Source organism: Zonotrichia albicollis, chromosome 2 (assembly GCF_047830755.1).
Source record: "Zonotrichia albicollis isolate bZonAlb1 chromosome 2, bZonAlb1.hap1, whole genome shotgun sequence".
Taxonomy (NCBI): domain Eukaryota; kingdom Metazoa; phylum Chordata; class Aves; order Passeriformes; family Passerellidae; genus Zonotrichia; species Zonotrichia albicollis.
Window position 1 is genome coordinate 23,171,158 of NC_133820.1, and position 24,401 is coordinate 23,195,558.

Below are 24,401 nucleotides of genomic sequence, written 5' to 3' on the forward strand. Positions count from 1 at the left end.
AAATGACATTCTGATCTCCCTGATCCAGTAGTTAACATGTAGGCTCCCCGTGTGGGAACAGTTGCATTTCACAGGTCTGTTCATAAACCCATGTTTTAATTACAGATGCAACACTAAATTCCTAACAACACAAATTTAGTACTTAAATTATACTTATTTATTTCATTAAATACAAAATGCAATTATCTATGCAAAATAAATTAAATATGAAGAAAACCTGCTCCCAAATAAAAAAAAAAAACATAGGTTGGATGTCCTGGTTTGGGACAAATTTGGAAGGGAATGATGGGGATATCAGGGTACAACATCATAAAGACACCCCAGGAGATTGGGAAAAAATAAAACATGGAAATAAGTACTCATAAATAGAGGGAAAATTGAAATTGAATTTAATCACCCAATGCAATTGATTATGAGTGGTACATGTAGGGAGAATCCAAGAAAGGTGTCCACAGGTATTCTAAATATTTTGATCAATATTAATGCTTCTTTGGGCTTTTGTTCTGTTTGTTTGTCTCTTTCTTTTTATTTATTTATTTTTTGAAACCAGGACTCCATCACTCTTCAAGCAACAGTCTTGTTTACTTACTATTTTCCTGGGATTGTCCCTCTTCAAGCTTGCAGCCTTATGTTGCTTCCCAGCCTGTTCACACATACATGATTTTGGGAGAGAATACCAGCAATTAATAAAGTTTTTGCTCTTGTACTTTCCTCAGTCATGTGTCTAAGAATTGTGCAGAATGCAGAGTAATGCAGTAAAGAATAGAGAATGATGTTCTTCAATTTTTTTATTAATGTCTGTTAAATAGCAATATTTAAAAAATGTAACTAAATATACATAAATATTTTTTGAATTTACAGTGGATACCATATTTCTGTGCACATCACATGCTGGTAGTTGAGTAATCATAACTCTTATGATGTCTAATCGAATGCTAAATGCATTTCCTGCCACCATACCAGGCCAATGAATCATGTTAATACTGGTGAAACCATGATCATTTATTCAAATGATCTTACTAATATTTTGTATAGCAAAGATAAAAATCTCATGAGAAGTAGATGAAGCAGACAAAGTTCAAAAGGGTGACTGCCTGTAGAAACAATATTTTTTAATATAGTTCACCTTGACTTCAGACTGCAGGTGCAAAATACAGTAATATTAAAAAATGTGTTTAAATATGAGTTGCTGCAGGTGAACCAATTCAGTTGTCACATCTTAAAAGTCTTGTGATACTCATGAGCTACAGAGACACAGGCCTGGCACTAGTCTGCACTTCTGGAGCCAGAGGATCACCAGCCCTTTTGACAATTTAAGCTCTAGCTATGACATAAAATAGAACTTTGTAAGAGCTGCTGTGCACTGGTGCCTGTCTCTTATTGCAAGGCCCCAAATTCTTGTGTTACAGAGGTTCAAATTTGGAGCAATTCCCCGGCATCTGAGGAGAATCACGGCTTTAAAAAATAATAAAAGAGTGGAAACAAGTTCAGTGCTTCTTGCATCTTTCAGGACTTCTGAAGGTGAGGGTCTTGATAGGAAGGCGAAAAATGAAACTGATTGCAATTCATTTTTGTGGTGTAATATGGGTATAAACACATTGCTTTGGATAATGATTTATGCCACTGCACTTTAGATGAGAGCCACAAAGCTTACAGTCTGTTCAGAAACCCAAGGATGGAATTTGCCCTGACCTTGGCATGATGTCATATTCAACAAACTTCAAAAAAGAAAAGCATTCATCCAGGTTTTCAGTAATGCCCTTTTTGACATTTTCCTATTAGCTTTCATTGGTGCAATGACAACATTGCTGTGTTATGAGCTCCTTCTGCTCCACTACAGTTTCTGTATCAGTCAGGGTCTTCCACGATGCTCACACAAACACACCACACACACACATGGAGTGCTAAAAATTATTCCCTACCACGTTACTCTGCTCCCCACCATGTTGTTCTATTCCCCTGCCACCCTGTGGTTCCAGTGGAGCTAAACTGTCACAAAACTTGAGCAGTGCTGTGACAAATCAAACAAGTTTGCGCCACCCACACACAAAGTCTTTGCCCCAGAGAGTTGTGAGACTGCATTTCTTGCTTTACAATGATTAGAACCATAACCCTTAGAGTTTTTAAGAAAAAAAGAGTACACAGGGAAAAAAAGCCCCAAAACATATCCTGAGCAAAATATCCTTAAGAAATAAAGCAGCAGAACAAGAGGAAACAACAAGAAAGAAAATATTAGAGGTCAGATTTTGAGCTGGTGTAAGCTGGAGCAGCTCCGTTGCCTCCAGGGGACCTGTGCCAACTTATCCAATACATAGGCTCTGGCCCAGTATGCCCTTCTAGTCAAATCACTGAACTGGTACCTTCAAAGCTTTCCCTATGATGTTGTTAAATTTGTATTGCTACCAGCAAAAATTTATTTAAAAAAAAAATTTGCATACCCAAATTATTCACATTGCTTTATTTTTTCTTTGTCAGTTCACAAAAGAAAGTATTTCAAGTTGTCATAGCCTTGCATTTAGTCAGTGAAAGAGTAATCTTGAAAGGAGGACATTGTTTTACAAATTGGACACATACCCTGTTTACTTTCCTCTAAAATTTGCACACTATAAAGCAAGTGGGTTTTTTTTGTTTTGTTTTAAAACTTTCTTCATATATTATCATACAAAAATATTCATGTGCAAGTAATAAAGAATTTTTTTTAAACATCCAACTTTTTTAAACCTAAATCAAAGTCACACCAAAAGTTTTTTTTTTTTTGTTTGGTTTTGAGTTATTTTGTTGGGTTTTTTTTTCATCTAGACAAAGTACACCTTGTGCTTTAACAAACTTATGGCATCATGTGCTCTTTACAAGGATTCTATTGAAAAAGCTCATGTGTTGTTACTCATTAAATAATGTAAAACTTGCCTACATTTGTGGGTTTTATTTCTCTTAATCCTCTTTTCCCCCATCTATGTGTTATTTGTGTTTGTATATATGTGTGGAAAAGTTAAGGCAAGTTCAATCAAAGTTACAAAAATCAATGTTTCTATTGCTAATATGTGCAGCATTCATATTTAGTGAGTGATGTCTTTTCTCTTGTAAGAATAAAATTGATGAAAATACAAAATGCTTAATATGTTATAGCTATTACAATAAGGTCTTCATTTTTTTTATACCAGGCTTGGTGAATTTTCCAAAAGTTAGGATAACATAAACCATGTTCATTTTAAAGCAACATACACTGAAACTAGGTAACATTTTGATTATGACTCTCTTGCTTCTCAGCAATAAGTATAGTGTTACTACAAAAATGCAGTTCCTTTTAGCTGTGCCCCATCTAATTTTTTTAAAAAATAAATATAAGTACATCTCTTTAGGTAAAATCTTTAATATACAGTAGGCATAAATATAGGTTGATGTATTTCTACTTAACTTTAGTGCTCATACTTTTAACTTTAATCATTTTGAACAAATTGTATAAAGGAAGAGACATATTTTCCAATTTATAGTCATACTTGTAGCCTTAAAGAAAACCTTGAAAAAAAATGTATATGTTAATTTATGGTTTTTATGGCAGTAGTTATGGACATTTAGAAAAGACAATGATGCTAAAACTTCAATTAAATTGTAGAATAAACAGAAATTCATGTTCACAATGACTGGGCCTGATTCTGCTCTTTATTTTTGCACCATTTATACTGACCAACAGTTAATTCTGCTGACTCCAGTAGAAGTATTTTTTTTTACTTTAATCAGCTATAAAGAGAATTAAGATAAAAGGTGCCAAAGCCTAGCATGACACTTCCTTGCTCCATTCCATCAATGCAAAATTAAAGATGGTAAGGAGACATTTATCTCTTCAATGTATGTGCATGTATTCAACAGGAGCTGCAAAGCAATTCCACTCTGCTGACTCCTCAGATTATGGGAGTCCAGCTGAGAGCTTTATTAACAGAGTGCTTTATCAAGATGCTTATCCAGGTGATAACTTTGAACAGTGGGTTCCCAAGAAGGGAATATCACTGCTTGAGTTGGGTTGTGCATTCTGCTTGTGGACAGTCAGGTCCTTCTGAGATGAGTAAAGGAACTAAATAAAATTAAAGAAACTAAATCCTCTAGAAAAAATTGCTTTATTTGTATTACTTTTGCAGCTTTTTTTTAGGAAAGAGCAGGTGATGAAATTTTTCTTCTAGCATTTGAAATAGACATATGTTCTTTCCATTAAAAATCTTTTTGCTCATTTTGTTTACTTGTTATCTGAAGAAGGTGCAGAACACATAATATGCCAATAAAAAGATTTACTTATGAAATGGTGCATATGCTTAATTTTATATATTATCAAAGGTTTCATGACACTAGTAACTGCAAAGACTTTAATAATATGCTTTTCTTGCAAAATTCAGAGGTGGCTCAAAACTGCCATGAGTGACAACAGGGGATATTTAGCTGCATTGTTGGGAGATAATCCCTTTTACTCTAAAAGCTAAGATTAGTATTCTTTCTTTTAGTATACTCCACTCATTGCCTGTTGCTGCTTCACCACTGCCCAGCACTGGGCAGCTTCCTTCTTTAACTTTATTAGCATGCTGAACATGTATCATTAACAAGTCTTCAAACCTTTATAATGAAGCTGTCACAAATGTTTTATGAGTTTTCTGAATAACATAAAAATATCTTAGGTCATATTTTTACAGGACATGTAAAATAAATTACAGCAAATTACCTAGAGCAGAAGAACCATAAGAGTTACAGGAAGAAAGGGAAGATAGCTGTGTTCTAGTAAAGTATTTGAAATAACCAATGATAATTTTGTAAGTTCCTATGGATTCAACTTGACTTTGAAATATTTTATTTATTTATTTTTCAAGACTTTGGAGAGCCTTAGAAAACCAACAGGTAGCAATCAGAAGGCTGGGAAAACCTCAGCTTTTAAAAGGAAGCTCATTTCTCAGTGAGCAGAGGGAATCAGACTCACTGTGCCTGAGACTCCAAGTATAATAGCACCTGAAAGGACAATTTTCCCTTAAAATACCTATTTTTTGGATTGGCTATAAAGTAGAGAACTGACTGAAGTGGGAGCTAAGGAAATCCAGCAGCTCTTTGAACAGTTTCCATGTGCACATTTGTGCTTAAAGTCTCCTGACTTTCAGACTTGTTTATGACTATTTTACTCCAGTTCTCTGGACTTCCACTCCATTCTTTCTAATAAACTCATGTAGTGCAATGGTATCTCAGTCCTGATGTGTCCTTATGAAAACAAATCAGAACAAAACAAAGCAAGTCCAAGCAAACAAAAACACAATTCAAGACGCTACAAGGAATGAAAACATTCTTGAAAATTAATTATTTCAGTCTCTGTCCAACTTCTTATGCTCGAGATTCCTGTCTGAGGGGATCTTGAAGGTTGTATACCTGGTAAGGTGAACAGAATGACTAAAAAGGAATTTTTCTTCAACATTCCCTAAAGAACATTTTGGCAAGTGTCATTTCAAGCCGATAGCATCTTTGCTGCTGCTTCTCACTCTTCAAACAACTAAAAATATTTAAAAAATGTAGGAATAGTATTTGCTGTGTGGTACTGAAAGCTATTCACAAGCTCTTTTGTTTAGAAGAGTGAAGAGGTAATTGGAGAAAATAAGAGATGAACTGTACTGACAGCATTATTTACAACAGGAAATTTGGCAGATATTCAGGTAGGTCCTTTTAACTAGGAAAAAAAATCCTACATCTAACAAGGTTATATAAATGGCTTCAGATAGCAAACAGTTGGTGAAGGAAGTATCTTCTAAATTTGGGATTCTAGGCAAAAGATATCTGTAATTTCCTGTGGCAGCAGGACTTGATGAATGCTAGTTGTATTAACCTACCTGGTCATGACACGACCAATAAAAATCTTCCCTGTACCTCTCCCACCCCGTGTCACCCCAGCAATGTACCTGTGTCACAGCATCCCTAGCAATGCCTTGGTTACAAGTTTGTCATCTCCTTGCAGCACATGGGAAATACCTTGCTATGAAAAAACTCAGATTTTCAGGATTTCCTTGCCTTTTTTGAGTGCTACTTATTTTATTTTGTTGTACAGTTCTATGATTAAATAACCATTTAACCAACAAGTTAAAATACCTATGTACAGGAATAAAATTGCATAAAGTGCTTTCTGTGATGTAAGTAAGATTTGAGAGTGATTATTGCAACAATTTTGTCCCAGATATCTGCACAGTTTGCAGATTCATGTGTTTTGCTGAGGTAGGCATAGTTTAGTGGTGTCAAAGAAGGAGCCTGGTGTCACTGAAATATTTTGCTAAGATAGATGGAGAGACAGTTGTGTCACTGTTCTCCTCACTGCTTTGTATTTACATAATTGTTCCACATGAAGTTGCCTAGATGTTAAGATGAAAAATGTACAGTGTTCTAATGTGATGCTAAAGGTAAACATATAATACTCATTGTTTAAATTTTCTGCTGAAACATTCCTAAGAACTCAATTAGGGCTGCAGTGAGCTGTTCGCCACAGAATATTAACTCTGGCAAACAACTTCTTGTATGTCTGTAAATTCATTGCCACTTGTGTTTTAAATTTACAATGAATAATGGGATTTTCTAAACAAATATCTCTATGATTTACCTGTCATGCAAAGAATGTAGAGAAAATTCAGAAAAGACTCTTACTTAACTTTCTACAAAACATCAGGAGAAAACAACCTTCCTTTTAAAAAGAATTCTATAAACCCAGGTTAAAAAAGATTAAGTAATTGCATTGCTAATTTGCTTTTCTTTCTTTATGCTTGTTTTTCAAGTGTGTGTGTGCAGACTGCAGCTTAAAGGAATATCTTGAGCCCATAACTGACATTTTAAAGATTTTTTATCTCAGAGAAGATCAGAATAGTATCAGGATGTTGCTTCACATGAGCATTCTATGTGGATGTGAAAAATGGTATACTGAGAACAAAAAATACAGCCTTTTTTCAGCTCAAAGTTTTACTCCTGCAAGTCACAGGAAAGAAGACATCTACTCACCCTAAACATCTCTGCAAAGAGTTTTTGTGTGAACCCCAACCTGAAGCCTTACAGCAAGCTTTGAGTGCTTGTACTTCAGTCTGCAAGGTAAACAGATATGAGAGGAGGGGATGGGACTGGATATGATGGGAGGGACAGGATGGGGTGGAAATTCCTGCAGGAGTGCTCAGGTGTGGTGTTACCTGACTGAGATGGCAATTTCCTGTAGCTGCCATGTAGTGCTTTCACACTAACCAAGCAAGCTGACCTCTTCCTATGCTCGGTGCTGGTGTTTAGTTTGAACATGGAGCAAATGGGAAATATTGCCAGCTGTTCCTGCTCTTCCAGCAGCTTTGCCCCAGGGTACCTGTCCCTCAACATCTGATAGTTCTCATGTTTATTTTCACTAACATCAGTAGCTATTTTCTGCCCACCTTCCCTGTGTGCTGCCTACAGCAGGTAGGACAGTGGGGATGCCAGAGGTTCCTTCTGCACCCACCCACACAGGAGCAGCTAAACATGAGGCCAGAGGAGTCTGTGCTGCCCTCCTCCATGCATAGGAACACACTTTCCCCTCTGTGGAGCTTCTCAGTCATAGACATACAGTGCAGCTTCCTGCTCTGGCTTGCACTCTGTCACAAAATGAGTTTGAGAGTATGGGCTCAGTAGATATTAATTGATCCTGGATGACTTTGTATTTTTGAGGATGGCAGAGGGAGAGCTAGTATTTGATTAACAGAGAAAGAGAAGGTTAAAAAACAGATCTATTTTATTTCTTCATAATTTGTCTCTTCCTTTTGGCATGTTCTGATGGTTAAGAGAAGTCTTTATAAAAGATATCAATAACTCCCTCAAATTCTTAGCTCTCACATTTTTCTTCAAATTATTTTCCTTAGACTAGTGATCAAGAAAAATGTTTGTACTCTCTATAACTCAATACTAGATAAACTATTTAACATTTAGATCCTAGACAATCATGAAACTCTTAGTCCCCCCAAATAACAATATTTGAATTGACTGTTGAATGATTCTGAAATTATGTTATTTAAGGTATTAGCTATTTAATGTTAAGAATGCTGATAAGCTTTTGGGATGAGTCTGGTTGTAATTACAAGTTGAATTTGTCCCTTTAAAAAGTCTCAATAAAAATATACTCGTTTTTCAGTAACCTGAACAGCTTGAGAATGGACATGTTTTCCACATAAGATATCAGACCTGCCTTTGTAATTTCTTCTCTAACTACTTATGACCCTATGGACTCTAAACATACACCAGAGCTTATTAGTCCAGAGCAAAATCAAACTTTGTTATAATGAGAATTTAAAAAAAAAAAAAGCATAGAAAAACTCTTAATAGCTGAAACATTTTTATCATTTTCGCTCCCCAGGGCAACAACTCTGAGTTTTGGAACATCAAGTCAAGGCTCTTTGGTGAAGTGTGATGCTGCCAACGTATTGGAGGATAGGGACAGAGTCAATGGAAAATGGCCCAGCAGAATTACATCACAAACAACAGCTCAATATCCATGCTAAATTCAGTGAATCTGAAATTAAAGACACAATGGTGTTCTTCAACCTCCACTCAGAGGGCTATTTAGGAGGTGAAGAGATGTGCCTATACAAACAAAAAACAAAAAGGCCAAGGAATTTTCAACCCTCATAATACAAGGAAACATTCTTATGAGGTTGCTTACATTTTTTCTGTTGCCAGCCACTTTAACCTATTTCTCAGCTGGGTTAGAAAATGTGTCCCAACAACAACAAACCAGGTAGGGGGTAGGAGTGAAGGAATTTAGTTATTCTAGTTAATAAACTAAGTCTGTTACAGAGATTTTTTTTAGTGCTGACAGATTTTTGCCTTCCTCTTTATAACAACAATGGAAGGACTGTGCTGGACTATCAACAAGTACAAAATCCTTCGGAAGTGTATTAGACATACAGGGACATATTTGTGTTGCTGATCTGTCTGGATGGCCTCCAAAAAAAGCCAGTTGCTTGATGTAGGTCAGCCAGAGTACAGAGCTTTGCATGACAAAAGAAACCACAACACAGTCAAAAAGCAAGTGGGTATTTTGCCCTTTATTCTCCATTGACCATTGTTCTATTTTTGAGCTTACTTTACTATTGTGGTTTTCTTCCTTCTTTGGATTTAATTAAATTCTCCTTAGGCTTACTAGCTTGACATTTTCTTCTTCTTTTTTTTTTTCTTTTTTTTTGGTGTAAAAATGAAGGAATCCTTTTTACTAGGCCACTTTTCCCAAATCTCACTGCTCTATCTATAATTTAAATGAGTCATTAATGCACAATATCCAAATAAAGCCTTGTGAATTTGGATCAGGCGGGTATAACAAGCTTTCTGACTATTATGGAACTGATTATCACCCATTATGTAAAATACACATGGTTTTCACAGCTTTGCAGAAATAGAAAAATCTTAGTTTGCGCCTTAGCCTAACAATGCTGAACTTTGTGGATAGAACATATAGAAAGCGTTTGATGTTGGCTGCCAGGTGAGAACTGGGTCCCCACTAAAATCCAGAAGGCATTTTGCTGTTCCTTTCCTTGCAGCCAAGATTTCAGCTTGTCACAGACTGCAAATATGAATTCCTTTTTTTTTTTCTTTGTTTTTCCAGTTTTCTTCTCCCAACAAATCAATCCTGCACTCATTCAGTTTTATTAGATTTACTCTCAAATCATAATGCTGTAACTGAGAACAGAATCAGACCCAGCAATGCATTTTGTCTTCAAAATAATTAGCTGCATTCTATACAGTCTCCCATTTCTTTCCAGCTATGTATCCTCTCTGACGAACCTATATACTGAATTTACACAAGCTGTGTAACAAGAGTCCTTTTATAATATGGACTACCATGATTGGAGAGAGCCTTATAAAGACAGAGCACCACACTTGAATAATTCACGTGCATAGAATCCACATACAGACCCAAAGTTATTAACCAGGCAGAGTAAGTTTTTCTGATCATCACACTGTGCCTTTTTTAAAATAAAGTGCTATTTGCTTATGGCTAAACCTTATATGTGGCTATTGCATGCACATTTCAGGCTGCATTGTCAAAAACCAAAACACCTTCACCAAAAATGATGGAGCCTAAGCACTAGGGCAATGACAATTTTTGTTGGTTTTGTTTTGTTTGCTTGTTTGTTTGTTTCCATTTTATTTTGCATTCCAACAGAATTTTTGTCAAACATAGAGCACGTGAACACACAACACTTTCCTTCACTGTTCCCCACACAGAGCTGTTCACAGAAGAGGGAGTACTAAGGAGGAATGTTTCTAAAGCCACAGACAACTTCTCCACTTATTTCAGGTTTTGTGGTTTCTCTTTTATCTTGTTTGCTTGTTTTTCTTATATTTAATATTATGACAAAACATTATAAGAAAATCTTCCTTTAAGTAGTGTGAATATCAAATAGTATTTGTCAATCCCTGAATCATGCTATTCAAAGTGCTTAAATCTACACTAAAAATAGAAGAAGAGAAAATTTCTTCCCATGTGGCTAAGGAAAGACCTACCCATTTTCAAATAATTACATCCTACATTTATTCCACATCCCAGTCTTTACACCAGGGCATGTAAAGGGGAAAAGAATAATGCATTGCTTTCAGAGGATCCTGGGGTATTTGGGACTGTTGTGATTTAAGCCCAGATGGAAATTAAGCACCACACTGCCACTCACTCAACCCCTCCCCTTCTCCTCCCCTCAGCCCAGTGAAAACCAGGACAGGCATCCAAATGAATGAAGGAAAATGCCATCAGTGCCTGACAGGTGTCTGTAAGAGCAAATAAATAATAGCTTTTTTAAAGCAAACGTGCAAAGTTCTCTTAAAATTTTATGTGACCTGGCAGCCTAATTTCCATTTTGTGGATGTTTGGCACATGTCCAGAGACACTATAATAAAGAACGGGTTGTAGAAAAGGACTTGAAATTAATCTCAGAGAAATAAACATTTTAAGCAAATGAAAGTGTACACCTCAAAGGTCTATTAGCTTCTTATGCAGATGCTGAGATTTCTTGACTTTCACAACAGAAGAACAGTCATTTCCTCCCACACTGTCAGTTCTGGATTGCTCCCACAAATATCTCTCAACCTGCAGCTTCTCCACTCACTTCTCATTAAGACCAAAATATTATAAGCTCTACTTTTCTTGTTGTGACAATCATGATGAGCAAACCCCACAACATCCATTGTATTGGCCGATATCATTCAGCTGCCACAAAAAACACCTAAAGCTAATTAATTACATAAATAGACTCCAAGGCCTGTTTGCCAGGACACCAGTTACACTTCTGCCAGGGTAAATCAAACCCAAGGCTCTATGACAGTGTGCTGCAACCAGTAGCTCTACTCCAGCTCCTCTGCTTCTGCCAGCAGAGAGCTTGGCCTGAATTTGTTGTAGAGCTGCACCACTCCTCTCTACTTCTAAAACCAGAAAGGACTTTCTGTTATTTAAATCATAAGTATGAGCAAGGTGCTTATTTAATTTGTCTCAAAGGTGTCTGGATGTAAACACAGTGGTGGGCTTTTATTCATCCCTGTCAGCCATGGTACATGCATTATTTGCAACTCCTCAAAGATGGAATCATACATAAAAATAAAACTAATTTATTTATTCATTAAAGTGAATATTTTTTTTAATACTTCCAGGTCTGATTTAAATATTAATTTTGTATAAATAAAGTTTATTCTGAAAACAGTTATATTTCTGGTAATCACGTCATTTTTTCTGCCTGAGTTCTTACTGAAATCATGTTGAAATTAATAAAGTTTTATTTATCGTTACAAGCTAAAACCAAATGAAAGAAGATTTCTTAATCTTGAATATATAATTTTAAAGCAAATACAGTTTTTGGAACATTAAAATACAAGGGACTCTGAAATCCACAGGAAAATAATGTTTTGCTCTTACTTTTTTTTTTTGAAAATAACACTTTCTGTAATACAAAGTGACAAACCATCTACAATACTGTCTTTTTTATTCCCCTTTGGTTTGGAAGTCATCACTGTACATATCAGCAGGACTCTGCACTTCAGTGTCTATTGCCTCACTTGTCTTACTTGCCTGACATTTGCAAATGTTATTTGCAAGATTTTGAAAGTTGAGAAAGGAAAAAAAAAAAGAGTGCTTAAAAAATAAAATCCACAACCACATTAATACTTTTCCAGGACGTGTTAAAAATAGGGTTGCTTTTATATTTATAAAAGGCATACAACCAACTCATTCTTAAAATAAGAATTAAGAAAGAAACCAAACCCAAGAAAGCAAAAACCAAACCGGCTATAGTTTCTACACACTCTAGTGACTACTGTGAAGCAACCAATACAGATTGGGTATTTTCTCTTGTTTGACAGGTATCTACCAAGTTACATGTTAGATGGTCAGACTGTAGTATTACCCCAAATGGGGCTCTTTGTAAGGGCAGGGAAGGAGCAGTGCACATTACGGGAGTAGAAATGAAACTGGAGCTCTCAGTGAGCAGTGGGGTCCTTCTAAGAACAAAAACTCTCCAAAAGAGGTGAGCTGCAGCAGGCATGGCTAGGCAGGCCAACAAAATGGATGGTGCTTCTGATATCAACATAGCTTTGTCCAAGCATTCCCAAGAGAGGTTATAAACAAACAAACAAAAAAGTCTAAAACTATACTAATGAAGCAAAAAAGTTTCCTATCTATACAGCAGTCTCTTCATTTAAAAAAAATGTAAATATACAAATTCCAATGACATATAAAACAAAGTCAAAAATGTGAATGGGAAGAGACATGGGTAAAACAGGAAGACTGATGCTACAAAGAAATTGAAAAAACATATGTACAAGACCCTGTTTTTCCTCGTTTGTTATCGATTGTAATGCATGTTTAACAGCAGCAGTCGAGGATGTAGTTCCAGGCACCAGACTGCAGACTCTGCTCCTGCTCAAGGGGGTTGGCAGCCCCTTGCATGTCGGTCACCAAATGACACTGGATATACTGGTCTCCCGTGGCAGGAGGGGCAGTATGGCACTGTTTGTGTGAGCCTCTTCGGGGTTCTGCTCCCTGTTAGTTTTTGTCTGCGGCCGCTGCCCGTTTATAAGTGTCATAGGGATGTTGCAGTAGGTGTGCTGGTTACCTATTGAGGTAAGAGGCAGGGTGCCAGCAGGAGGTACATCGTACTCATAGCTCCGGTAATAGTGTTTCTGGCGCATCTGTGAATGATATGTGTTATGAAAGGTGGAGCGCAGGTCTGGATGGGCAGTGGCAAGAGCAGTGGAGGTGGCAGCAGCCATGGAAATTGCGGAGACTGTCTGCAGTTCCCCAAAGGGCCCCTGCTCACTGACATCTAAAACCTGCTCGTTTGTCATGGGTTCAATCCTCTTAAAAGGCATTTCGTACTGTAAACGTTTCCAGAACTTGGAATTCAACTTGTTGCATTTTGGTCCGTGCCATTTAATGACAGTGAGGAGCTTGATGGTATGTTTTAGGGCCTCAACCTCCTGGTAGTTCATAACTCCTCGTAGTTCACTGCATTCAATCAGTATCACTTTGATTTCTCCCGTGACTAACATATTTCGAAGCCTTGTTTCCAGTTCAAAGATGCTCCAACCTCTTCTTACCACGTAACTTGGAGTCATGACGATGATCAGTCGCTTGCTTTGGTCTACACATCTTGCCACGTCTTCAATGTAGGCTACAAAACAAAACAATTGCTCAAAAAGCAATCTAAGAAAACAGTCTGCTCTCATAAACTGGTGAGAAAGAACAGAGGCAAATCCCTGCTCCCAGATGATCTCACTGAAATATGCAAAAAACATCATTTATAAATGTGCCAGGCTGGCCTGGCAGAGCATGATCTTGAGCAACCTGCTCTATGTGGACCTGCTTGAGCAAGGAGGTTGGAAAATATGACATCTACAGGCCCCTTCCAACTTCAGCCATTCTGTGATCCTGCAAAACATCTACTCTCACATGTGCTATGGATTGTGAGTGTTTCTTCATGAGCTGTGGCTTTGTATCATCTATATTGATATTGGAACAAATATGCCCATCATGATTTTTACCTTTTAAAAGGCAAGGTCACGCAGTTAGACAACTGAGCAGCAGCCATGTGCTTCTGGACCTCAGTCTCAAATCCAAATGATATGCTAAGTTGTTTTGGTAGGCTAAGATTCTGTTTTTCCTACATGCCCCTTCCACACGCATTCATAAAAATTGTTATTTCCTGCAAATTAGTGTTTAGTGTGTTGTAGATTTAAAAAATATCCATTAGATTGCTTGATGTTCTATGTTGTTTGTCTATACCAAGCATCCTTTCTTTTCTCTTTCATTAAAGGTATTAAACTTAGTCACTGTCTATATGGTTACACTGAAGTCATGAAGAATATTACAACAACTAACAAAATATTACTGCACTTATGTTGGAATATGTGAGAGGAACATGAAAAAGATCTACTTGTACCAGCTGGAATCAATTCTAGTATTCAGTCTCTGAGAATGATCAAGTACATCCACTATAGAATTGGCTACAGTGGACACTGACAGAATTCACTACTTTTTTTTTCTGGTGTATTTCTCAATCATTATCTTAGTCCAAACACAGTTTTTTCCTTCCTGTGTGAATTTCTGTAATATTTAGAATCATGGATATATTTCCAAACAAAATCTAAGGAACTGAAAACACAGAACTTGGTATTCATTCCTAGATGTGCAAGTTCTCAAAAAATCTGAAAAATGTTAGTTTCTTTCATTTCCTTTACTTATGCATCCCCTTTCTGCACTGTTTAACCTTCAATTAAAACAATACAATTACTAAATAATGATCCTCTTATCTGGGAAATGCACATTAAGGTTTGGTGGCTTATCCTCACCATTCTCGAAGACATGGGAGAAAAGATCACATTCTGAAGGAGTAGATTTAGAAGCAAGACTAAAACAATCCCTGCAATCACTCATTTTCTCATTCAATATCATATGAAAATAAAGATATTACTTACTTCCTGTGGGAATCAAATCTCTGTCTGGTATGAACAACTTGTATCCATAATGCTTTTCCAGCATATCTGGTAGAATCTCAAGAGCAAATCTTTCTTCTTCTCCAGTTTCTTGATTCCACTGGTCAGGATCCACTTTGGTATAAGATAGATATGCATCATAATCTTTGTTGTCTAAGGAAAGAGGGAAATTAAGTTAGTTTATTCCTTATTTTAAGAGTTTTCCCAGATATTTCCTCAGGTATTATTTCTGGGAGAATTTTCTGGGAACAGGAAATGGTTTAGATAAAATGGCAAGCTTTCACCCAGTCTCCAGATATGCATCCATTCAGCTTTCCTGTTTCCCCTGGTAGGGATAATCCTGAGTTACACAGACACAAGGAAGAAAGGCTCCATATCCATAGACAGAAGTCAGTTTATGTAAGGATCTGAATGAAGGAAATACATTCAACAGCAGGGTGACAGCTCATGAGCACAAAAGTCAAAAGTCATTCAGAATTTGCATTCTTCTCTAGCATAAAAGGAGAATGAAGAGCATGGAAATAACTGGGCTAATGTAAATGTCTCTGATGCATAGTAAAAGTATTTCAGTTTTACCAGAATATTACTATAAATTTAGGACCTAAGGCTGAAATGCTGTAAGTGTACATATAGCACTCCTTGTAAAACTCTTTAATTCTCCCGGTCTGAAATTATTGCCAAGCTCAAATCTTTCCAGCATCAGCTCCTGATAATGTAATTTAAATTTCTTGAATTCTGTGCACTTAAATTTGCAAATTTAATGTTGTATTAATGTAAATTTCATTACTTAACAGTGTGTTACTTAAATATGAGAAATAACCATGCCTGTGTTTTAAATGTGCTTGGTGTGCCTACTTGAAAGACTGAATCAAAAGGGCTGCCATTAATTTTCATTAGGAGGTCAATAATGCCAAGTGTTCTGGAACTAATTCAGTGGAATAAGAGGTCACGTTTTGACTTTTGTTGTGAAGAAAGCAGAGGAAAATCAATGACAAGAGTAATGAAATGTTAACATCCTTCTAACTCTCTTGACAACATTATGAACAGACACCCAGAATATCAATCGCTTATAAAAGAGATCTGATTGAATATTCTAAATACTGTGTGTCTTAACTAATGTTATATTCAGTCAGTGCTGACTTCATTTATTTATTGAGCAGCTCCTTTCTTCATTTTACACCCTTTTGTAGTCTAGTAGCATTATTTTGTAAAACCTGCCAGCTGTAGGGTAGACTGAAAGAGTGTAAATGAAATTAATGGAGCGGTGCTAATCTTGAGCAGTCGTCTCTCCCTTCTGAGGAACCATATCCCTTCTGATATGTTCACCATGCTAATTAACATTTGCAGATGACAGAACAGATGTGGTTGCACTGTTACTACTTTTAAACTTTCTAAACCTGTGAAATGGCCATTCTGTGCTCATTCTGTTCCCTGCACATCTTTTGTGCGATATTATCTAATGCATTGTTATAGCCACAAGAAAAAAACAAACAAACAAACAAAACAAGTGAAAAAAAACCCCCAACCAAAACAACAGCAAAAAAGGGAAACTAAGAAAAAGAGAAGCACTGCCTTTTATGGGTCACACTTTCCAGGATTTTTTGGGATTTTTATTTATGATAACATGTCCTTTAACAATAGAAAAGCATTTCCTGCCTTTGATAATGCCTTAAAATAAGATGGATTTGATCAAGTATGATGTAGAAGGACATACACTGCAGGTTTTTGTTTCTGCAGTAGAACAGTGATAACTCAGCAAAAGACTTACCACACAGTGAGGTCAACAAATACATGGGGAAATTATTACAACTGAAAAAATGCTTGTGCTGCAATGACATATTCTATTGTCATACATTAATGGTCATGACCATGGTACATGCTTGAGACAAGTGCTGCTCTGTTCAGTAAAGATGAGAATACATCATTTTTCAAAGAGGTAAATAATAAGAAAAAAAGCAGAATTCAAACTGTTTTAAAGGCTGAGTATTGCCTGCTAAGATACAAACACACATTCTTACTTGGAGGGGATTATTTGTGCTGTGACATTGTTTTACTGCATATGCAAATATCGCACTTATGCATTTAGTCAAAGTACACATTTTTTTGTACCATGGAGGCTCCAGCATCTCTCCTAACTACAGCTGCATCACCCTGTATTGCAGGGAAGATATCTTTGCCTCCTAGTTTTACTAGTATTTGTAGGGCAAAGAATGGTTGGGGTCTAGGGTATATCTGCAGAGATGTTTTCAGGCATCAGGTATGGGGCAGCTCTGGATTAATTCATCACAATGAGTCAAATGCAGCTTGTGCTCAAGGTGTGATGCCTTCAGTCCACAAATGTTTCAGTCAGCCCCAAACCACGAGTACTGCAAGACTGCAGGCAAAACAGACTGAGTTACAAACTGTCCTATCAACTCAACCATTCTATGGAGCTAAAAAGGAGAAGATTTTAAGTGAGCAATGGTCATGGAGCCACACTCAGCCACAGGTTTAGACAGACCTTAGGGGTAAACACTGAGGGTCAAACCTCATCTCTATTAATAACACATGGAAAGATTACTTCACTTAGTGGCCCAGATTTCTAGGCAAAGCACCCATTGCATCATTGGAGCATGCATTCTTTAATCCTGCCCATTCCTTTTGGTACTCATCTAAATGCAGGGTATGCTGTCATGCTCCCTGTAACTTTCTACAATGTTAATCCAACAGAAGTGATATAAATTTTTAGGGGATGAAGCTGTAAATGCTTCTTGTTATTCCAAGGATGTGCTCAGCAGCAGTCACTTAAAGACTCAGTGTAAGCATAAAATGAAACCCAGACTCTATATGCATCTACTTTTTCACATGCAAATGGGATCTTTGGGTAAGTAAATTGCTATCAGACATCTAAGAACTCATCTGTATGCATGCTCTCTTAACAGCTACACATGAAGAAATGATAAGCTGGTGCCTACAGAAAGAAAATAAAACTCCCTCTTCTACAGGGACCACCAAGCACATTTAACATCAAATTTGCATTATAGATGTATGTGTTTTCTAATGATTTCCATGTTACACTGCAAGAAGTCAGCAGTTTTGGCCTTTGAGGGTTTATTAAACTTAAACATTGAAGATATTCCTGCTAATGTGGGACAGAAAAATCATAATGAAAAATTAAAAAAGAAAAATCCAAAACTTTCTAGAGTATTTTTTTTTTCTTATCAGCCATGTTCAAGCCAGTCACAAATTCTGACTTTTAGCTGGCATGATAGATTTTAGCACATGACAGATTAAGGGATCAAAACCAGGAGAAATCCCACAATGTTGTCTTTCATAATGAACCTTATTTCAATTAAGCTCTAAGACCTAGAGGATAGAGTCAGTTTATGTGCCTGTGCATCCTGAACTCCTCAGATTATTTTGCAGTGCCTTCAGACACATTCAGTGCAGTGGAGGCAGCTGACCATGCACAGGATTTCAAGGGGAAACAGGATATTGGATCCTTCTATATGCTGCAGGGAGCTGGAGTCAAACTGATACAGGAAACTTTTGTCTTCAAAACACATGATCTGTTCAGGAAAGGTTACAAAGAACCTGCCAAAGTTTCTCAGAGACTGTAGTTGCTTAAAAATTATGGCATTTCTTAATCTGTATTTGCTTCACTATTTTAGGGGCTACATTTAATATATACATTGGGATAGTGGTTATCCTTAATATAATGAAAAAATGTCATTTAATGCTGAGTTGAATAAACTACTCAAATCCTAGGTCTTTCAAAAATACTTCTACTTTTCTTCACACTATTTACTGTTGCTGATGTAACATTTTCTATTATTTTTAAATGTCAAGCCCTTTTAATGTTAATAAAAATTAAGAACTACTCACACAATTTTTCCATAGCATAGTATATTTTAAATGTAGCATTCCTCATGATAGTTCACATTCTTGTGCAAGTGAGTGATGTTGAATTGTATGGGAATATCTTTTTTTTCTACTTTGCATCTGAACTTTTTAACCTATAACAATCTCTTAGTTTGAAATTCAAAGATGATCTTGGTAATATTTTATTTTTAAATATATATATATATATATATAAAATAAATTGCACATGCACTTTAAATTCTGTGAAATAGAAAGAGAGAAAAAATAAGGAATTTTCCTTTGAATTAGGACATTTCATGTACAGAATCCAGAAAAATCTCATATTCAGTAGAGACGTAAATTCAGTTTTTATTGTTTGAATTGCATTTCAGATGTAAATAAATAGCATAAACAAGAAGAGTCAAAGGAAACAGTTTTCCAGCAATAAAATTGTAATTAAATAAGAGAAAAATCCCTTTTTGTAACCAGTAATGTTTAGAAAGAAGAGAGCTGCATTTTTCTAGGGTGATTTTAATAGAATTTTAAATTGATATTCATAGAGCAGGACTTCTTATCGTCACAATTTGCCAATAGCCAATAAGAATATATAAATGAGTGGTGAGACTGCTATTGCAAACTTATTTTGTGCATCCCCAGGGAAGATTCAGTAATTGCAAAGTCACTAACTTCAGCAGTAATTTCAGTCTAGCTATACCTGCATAGCATAATCATTAACACAAGTGCTTTGGTGGTGCTTAAACCAATGGTAAAAGTTATATTTGAAACTTAATAACTTAGTCACACAGAAACCTGAAGAATCTTAAAGCACTGCCAATACTTGCTGCTTAAGAGTTTCACTGGGATGAAACCCAGGACACCACCAAGAAGTATCTCTTATCTGCTCTTGGCCTGGACAGTTAATAAGACATTATCTGGGCATTCCCATAGGTTCACCCAGGAACCCTGCTAGTCTTTTGCAGCTAAATAATAGCAAGGACAAAATCATGATTACATAAGGACTCCCAGGTGCAACAGGAACTACAAGGAAGAGCCAGTTTCATCAGTCTCCTAATTTGAGCATTGATTTGCTTTCCCTCAGCACGAAGCAGAAATTCATCTCTCATGAAAGGGCAAACAGCCCAGCCAAGAAACATTACAGATGTCATGTACCAAACCCAAATAAGATTTCCAGAACTGGGAGAGCTCAGCACTGGCACATTTTGATCTTATTGGGAGCACTTTGCTTTATTTCTTTATTTCAGAAATATGGCGGAAAACAAACAAACAAACAAGCAAGCAGCCACTTTTCCAGAACTGAAACTCCCCAGGCCTGGGCCCAGTGGCCTCCCCTGTAACAGAGCTGCACAGAGGCCATGGCTTCCTTCAGTTCAACAAGGTTTCCATAGCACAGAGAGCTGAGCAGAAGACTGAGGACACCACAATGAGCCCCTGACCAATATTTTAGAAACAGCTGATGGAACCTAAAAGCACCAAGGGTCATTGCGAAGGTCATAATTTCAGCTCTCAAACAAAACTCTCGCTTTTTAGCTATCAGTGGCCTACAGTCTTTTTTATTCCTTGAGCCTAAAGTTTGACTTCTGTTTAAAACACTTTTAGTCAGGTTTTGTCTTCAATTACTTCTTGTTTTTGCGAGCCTCCTAGTGTAAAATATCTTCTTTTCTCTTCTTTTTCAAGATTGTGTTCACCTTTGCTTAGCAAATCCTTGTAAAAAACTTTCACTATTTTAAAAGGTTAAAAATCTACCCAGATAATGGAGCAGCAGATATCAGCAAACTGTTTCTATTAGCTGTACCGTATGGTCTTGCCTCTGAAACTAGAATCTAAAACACAAACGCATGTAGAAGTTTTTTGAGTATGTTTGCCTATCTGACCGTGTCTAATGGTTTTTAGCTTGTCACCCATAGACTTCTGGGTTTATCCATAATGTAAATTAAAACTGGCATATAGTCATTCACATATGCACTGGAACCTCTCAGATCTTGACATGGCAAACAAAAAAAGTCAAAATCAGCTGTTTTGGTCACTTTGAGCCTCCTATCCACTCTGAGGCAGGATCATAACTGCACTACTGAGAGAAATTATTCTCCTCTCCACCCTCACTGTGGCTGATGTGGCTGTCATGCCTGGGGACTGCTCCTTGCACAATTTGATGAGCAGGAAAAGTAAAAAAGTTGTCCCAGGTAAAATAATGGGAAAATTTCCCTGACTTTAGGGTGTCTAGAAATCAGCTTATATTTAGATAAAAAGCAAATTTCTGTGTAGTAGTAATATCTCTTCTGACACAATTAGCTTTTAAAGTCACAGAGTGCAAGCTAGAAAGAAGTCAGGGCATGTGTTGATCACTGGTACTTGTAAATGGCTATTTACATTTTCAGTCTGTCAATTAAAGTACAATTTTTTTTTTCATAAAGTAATTTAAAAACTGGGAACAACAGCAAGAGAAGGTCCTTAAAGTAAAAAATACATGAAAAGCCACTGCTAAAAATCTACACAGAGAATGCACATGGTATAAAATCTGTTTTGTTGGAGCACAATGTGCAACAAAACAAAAGAAATCATCACATCTAAGAGTGGCTTTCAGTAATATCATTTTAGTCCCTAGAGTGTGCTTTATGGACAAGCCTTTTTAAAACAAGCTTTTAAGTTTAAAGCTGCAAAGCTATAAAGGTTACCTGACATTTGACAAAGATTAGCCCTTCGAAGTTCCCAGTGAAGTATCTATTTGTGAAAATGTTGTTGTTTTCAGAACAGTCAGGACATTGCTTTGTTTGCAGGGCACTTCAAGCTATCATCTTTACTGTGTATGCAGAAAGATCTTAAACTGGATTTTTCCTCCTAAACAGATTTGGGAGTTTCTGGCCACCAAACGACCAGTAGTGGTGAGTTATGGCTCAGAGATGCAAGGTCACACCAAACACTTGCAAGTAAAAAAGCTACTGCTTTGCCAAGGGTCAGAGTGTTTCTCTTTTCCCTGTGCTCCAGTGACTGGGGAGCTGTCAGACACCCACAGTGAGGTCCCTGACTGGACAGGGCACCCTGTGCTCCTCTGCACTGAGGGACACATTGTGGTGTCCATCACCCCATCCCCTGGTGTGGGGCCATCTCCCAAGCAGTTGGAAAGCACAGGCATGGAGTGAGAGGAGAAGCAGCAATATTACTGTATTCCAAATTAGTAGGAAAGGCAGGGAATCAACCATAAAAACATAAAAGGGGGCTTCAATTCCCATTGTCAGGACTGAGCAGGAGTGTCTGAAGGAGAGAGAAAAACAGGAGAGTTTTGTCCTTAGGCTGAGAAAAAACACTGGGAAATTCAACAGTGTAAGTTAGAGAAATGAGGAATTGACAGCTGCAGCCACTTCTTTATTCTGCAGTATCCCTACAGAAAGTAATAAATTGAGTTGCATTAGCTGTAAGGGTTAAATACTTTGTTTTCAAATACTTCTCACAATTTACCCATGCCTCCCACAAAAATGCGTATTTTAGTTAGCCTCAGAAAAACTGATGTGTCTAAGGCTTGGAAAGGAAAAAGGAATTGTGATGAGATTTGACATCCTGAAGGGCTTGTTCTCTGATCAGGGAAGAAATGAAGCATTGAATTTTAAAAGAGATTTTCAACTGAAAATTTTAATTGGACCTCACCTTTAAAGCATTTCAAATCCTCTCTGGGTACAATACAGTGCATACAAAAAAAAAAAAAAAAGACTGTGATATTTTGATGTTTGCTTATCTCCATGCTGTCCTGAAGTATGACAGAACATGGTGTAAATTATGAATAGAACGTGGGCGCTCTGCTGCTGCACTGCAGGAGATGTGGTTAGAATAGGATTTTAGAGTTCAGCATTTTGTGTCTGTCAGTAACTAACTAAGCCCAAGGAAGGGATCTCGGTCTATGTCTGCAATTTATTTCTGCACAAGCCATGTCTTGGGCTTATGTGGAACATTTTCTCTCCATCTTCCTTCTTTTGCACGAGTTTAAGTGAAAGAGACAGAGTGAAATGGGCAGCTACAGTCACTTCATTAGCACAATGGGTTTTATCCATGTTGCCAGCATATTGAACATGGTAGAAGCTACAGGTTTTCATTAGGAATTTTTACGGAGTATTTTTCTTTTTTTATTGCTGTGGTTAAGCACCCAAGCGATCAGTGTTTACCCTGATCTTCTAAGGAAAATCCATGCTTGACCTTCTTTAACAGTGACCTTTGCTCAGAAGGATAAACTGAATGGATATTGGCTTTCCTCCTTTTGAATCATAGAATCTTTTAGAGGTAACTTGTTTTGATGTTTAAAATCCATTATTCAAGTATTGCTGTTCCTAAGTGACCAATGTTTGGGATGGGACAAGACAAAGGGGCAAGAATATAACACCTGGCAGTGTAATTCCTCAAGTTAATTCGAATTATTTGAGAAAATGATAAATGACAACTATAAAAGCAAGAACTACTGATACTAAGAGAGGAAAAAAATAAATTACATCTATCTAAAGAATTTTTAAGTGTCTATTTCTGCATATTCTAATATGGCTATTATTAAATTCACATAATTTATGGAAGTAAGCATGCACATTTAAACTGGCAGCTGCTTTGTGGATAGGAGAGGATCTCAGCTTCTGTAAAAAAAGGTGTCTGTCAAAATCCTCCATGACTCACAGTCCCTCTGGGCCTCAGTTTCTTCCTCAGTAAAATAAATAGAATAACCTGGCTTTTTTCCTCACTGAGCAGCTACATTAATGCATCTTTTTGTAAATCCCGTAGAAGGTTACAAAATGTTCTGATGTTCTTTGGCTTGTTGTTCTGAGCATTTTCTATTTTGAATCCTTGTGCATTTTTAGATGGGAGGCAGAAATGGGTCATTCCCTAGTGATTTTATTATGGAAGTCTTATATAAGGACCTGTAATTCTGCAACTGCTCTTTTCCTTATCAGTGACAGATTTAGCTATCACTTGTTTATAAGTACATATTTATTTTAATATATCACAGATATCACAGTGGCTTCTGTCTACAGGCTATTATCTTGACCTGTAAAAAAACCTTTTATTAGTATTTCTGTAGGAAAAAAAGGTCCTGTCACCAAAGACATAGTGGTAGCCCAAAACATCAGGAACTCTGACCCAAGAAACCAAATCTAATTAATCAGAGCCTTCAGCTCAACCCAGTTTGCTGTTCAACAAGAATTTTGATTAGTAAGGCTAGAGGCAAAGATTACCTTTTCCTTCAGTCCTTAAAAAGGTAAAGCTGGAAATTTGTGTATATGTTTGACAGAGCTGGTGCCTATAATGTGGATTACTTTTGTTTAGGCTGGAAGTCCTTGAACCACAGAACAACTTTAATGACCATTTGCAGCCTGCTCAGTGATTAAGTAAATGAACTCAAGCAAATGAACTACTGGGTACATTCCCAAACACTCAGTACAGGTTATTGAAACTGATCAGTTTAAACAAGCAGTAAATTGAGATATACTTCAACCTCTACCTATTTGTTCAATACAATTAGGAAAAACACCCCCTTGCTCACAGAAAAGTAAAGCTGGCTTTCAGTGCTGACAGGAAGTGAAAATCTT

General features: G+C 36.8%; 1 protein-coding gene across 10 annotated transcripts in view; it reads right to left on the reverse strand.

The window, feature by feature from the left end:
• Positions 1-773: 773 nt before the first annotated feature.
• Positions 774-24,401, reverse strand: part of IL1RAPL1 (interleukin 1 receptor accessory protein like 1) — a 693,884-nt gene continuing 670,256 nt past the window's right edge. For all 10 annotated transcript variants that reach the window (XM_026791809.2, XM_074534583.1, XM_026791808.2 and 7 more), the window contains 2 exons: positions 14,965-15,135; positions 774-13,661 (listed from right to left, as the gene is read on the reverse strand). In XM_026791809.2, the coding sequence (XP_026647610.2) occupies positions 12,943-13,661; positions 14,965-15,135 (890 nt within the window). In that variant the 3' untranslated portion in view covers positions 774-12,942. The remainder of the gene's footprint in view (positions 13,662-14,964; positions 15,136-24,401) is intronic.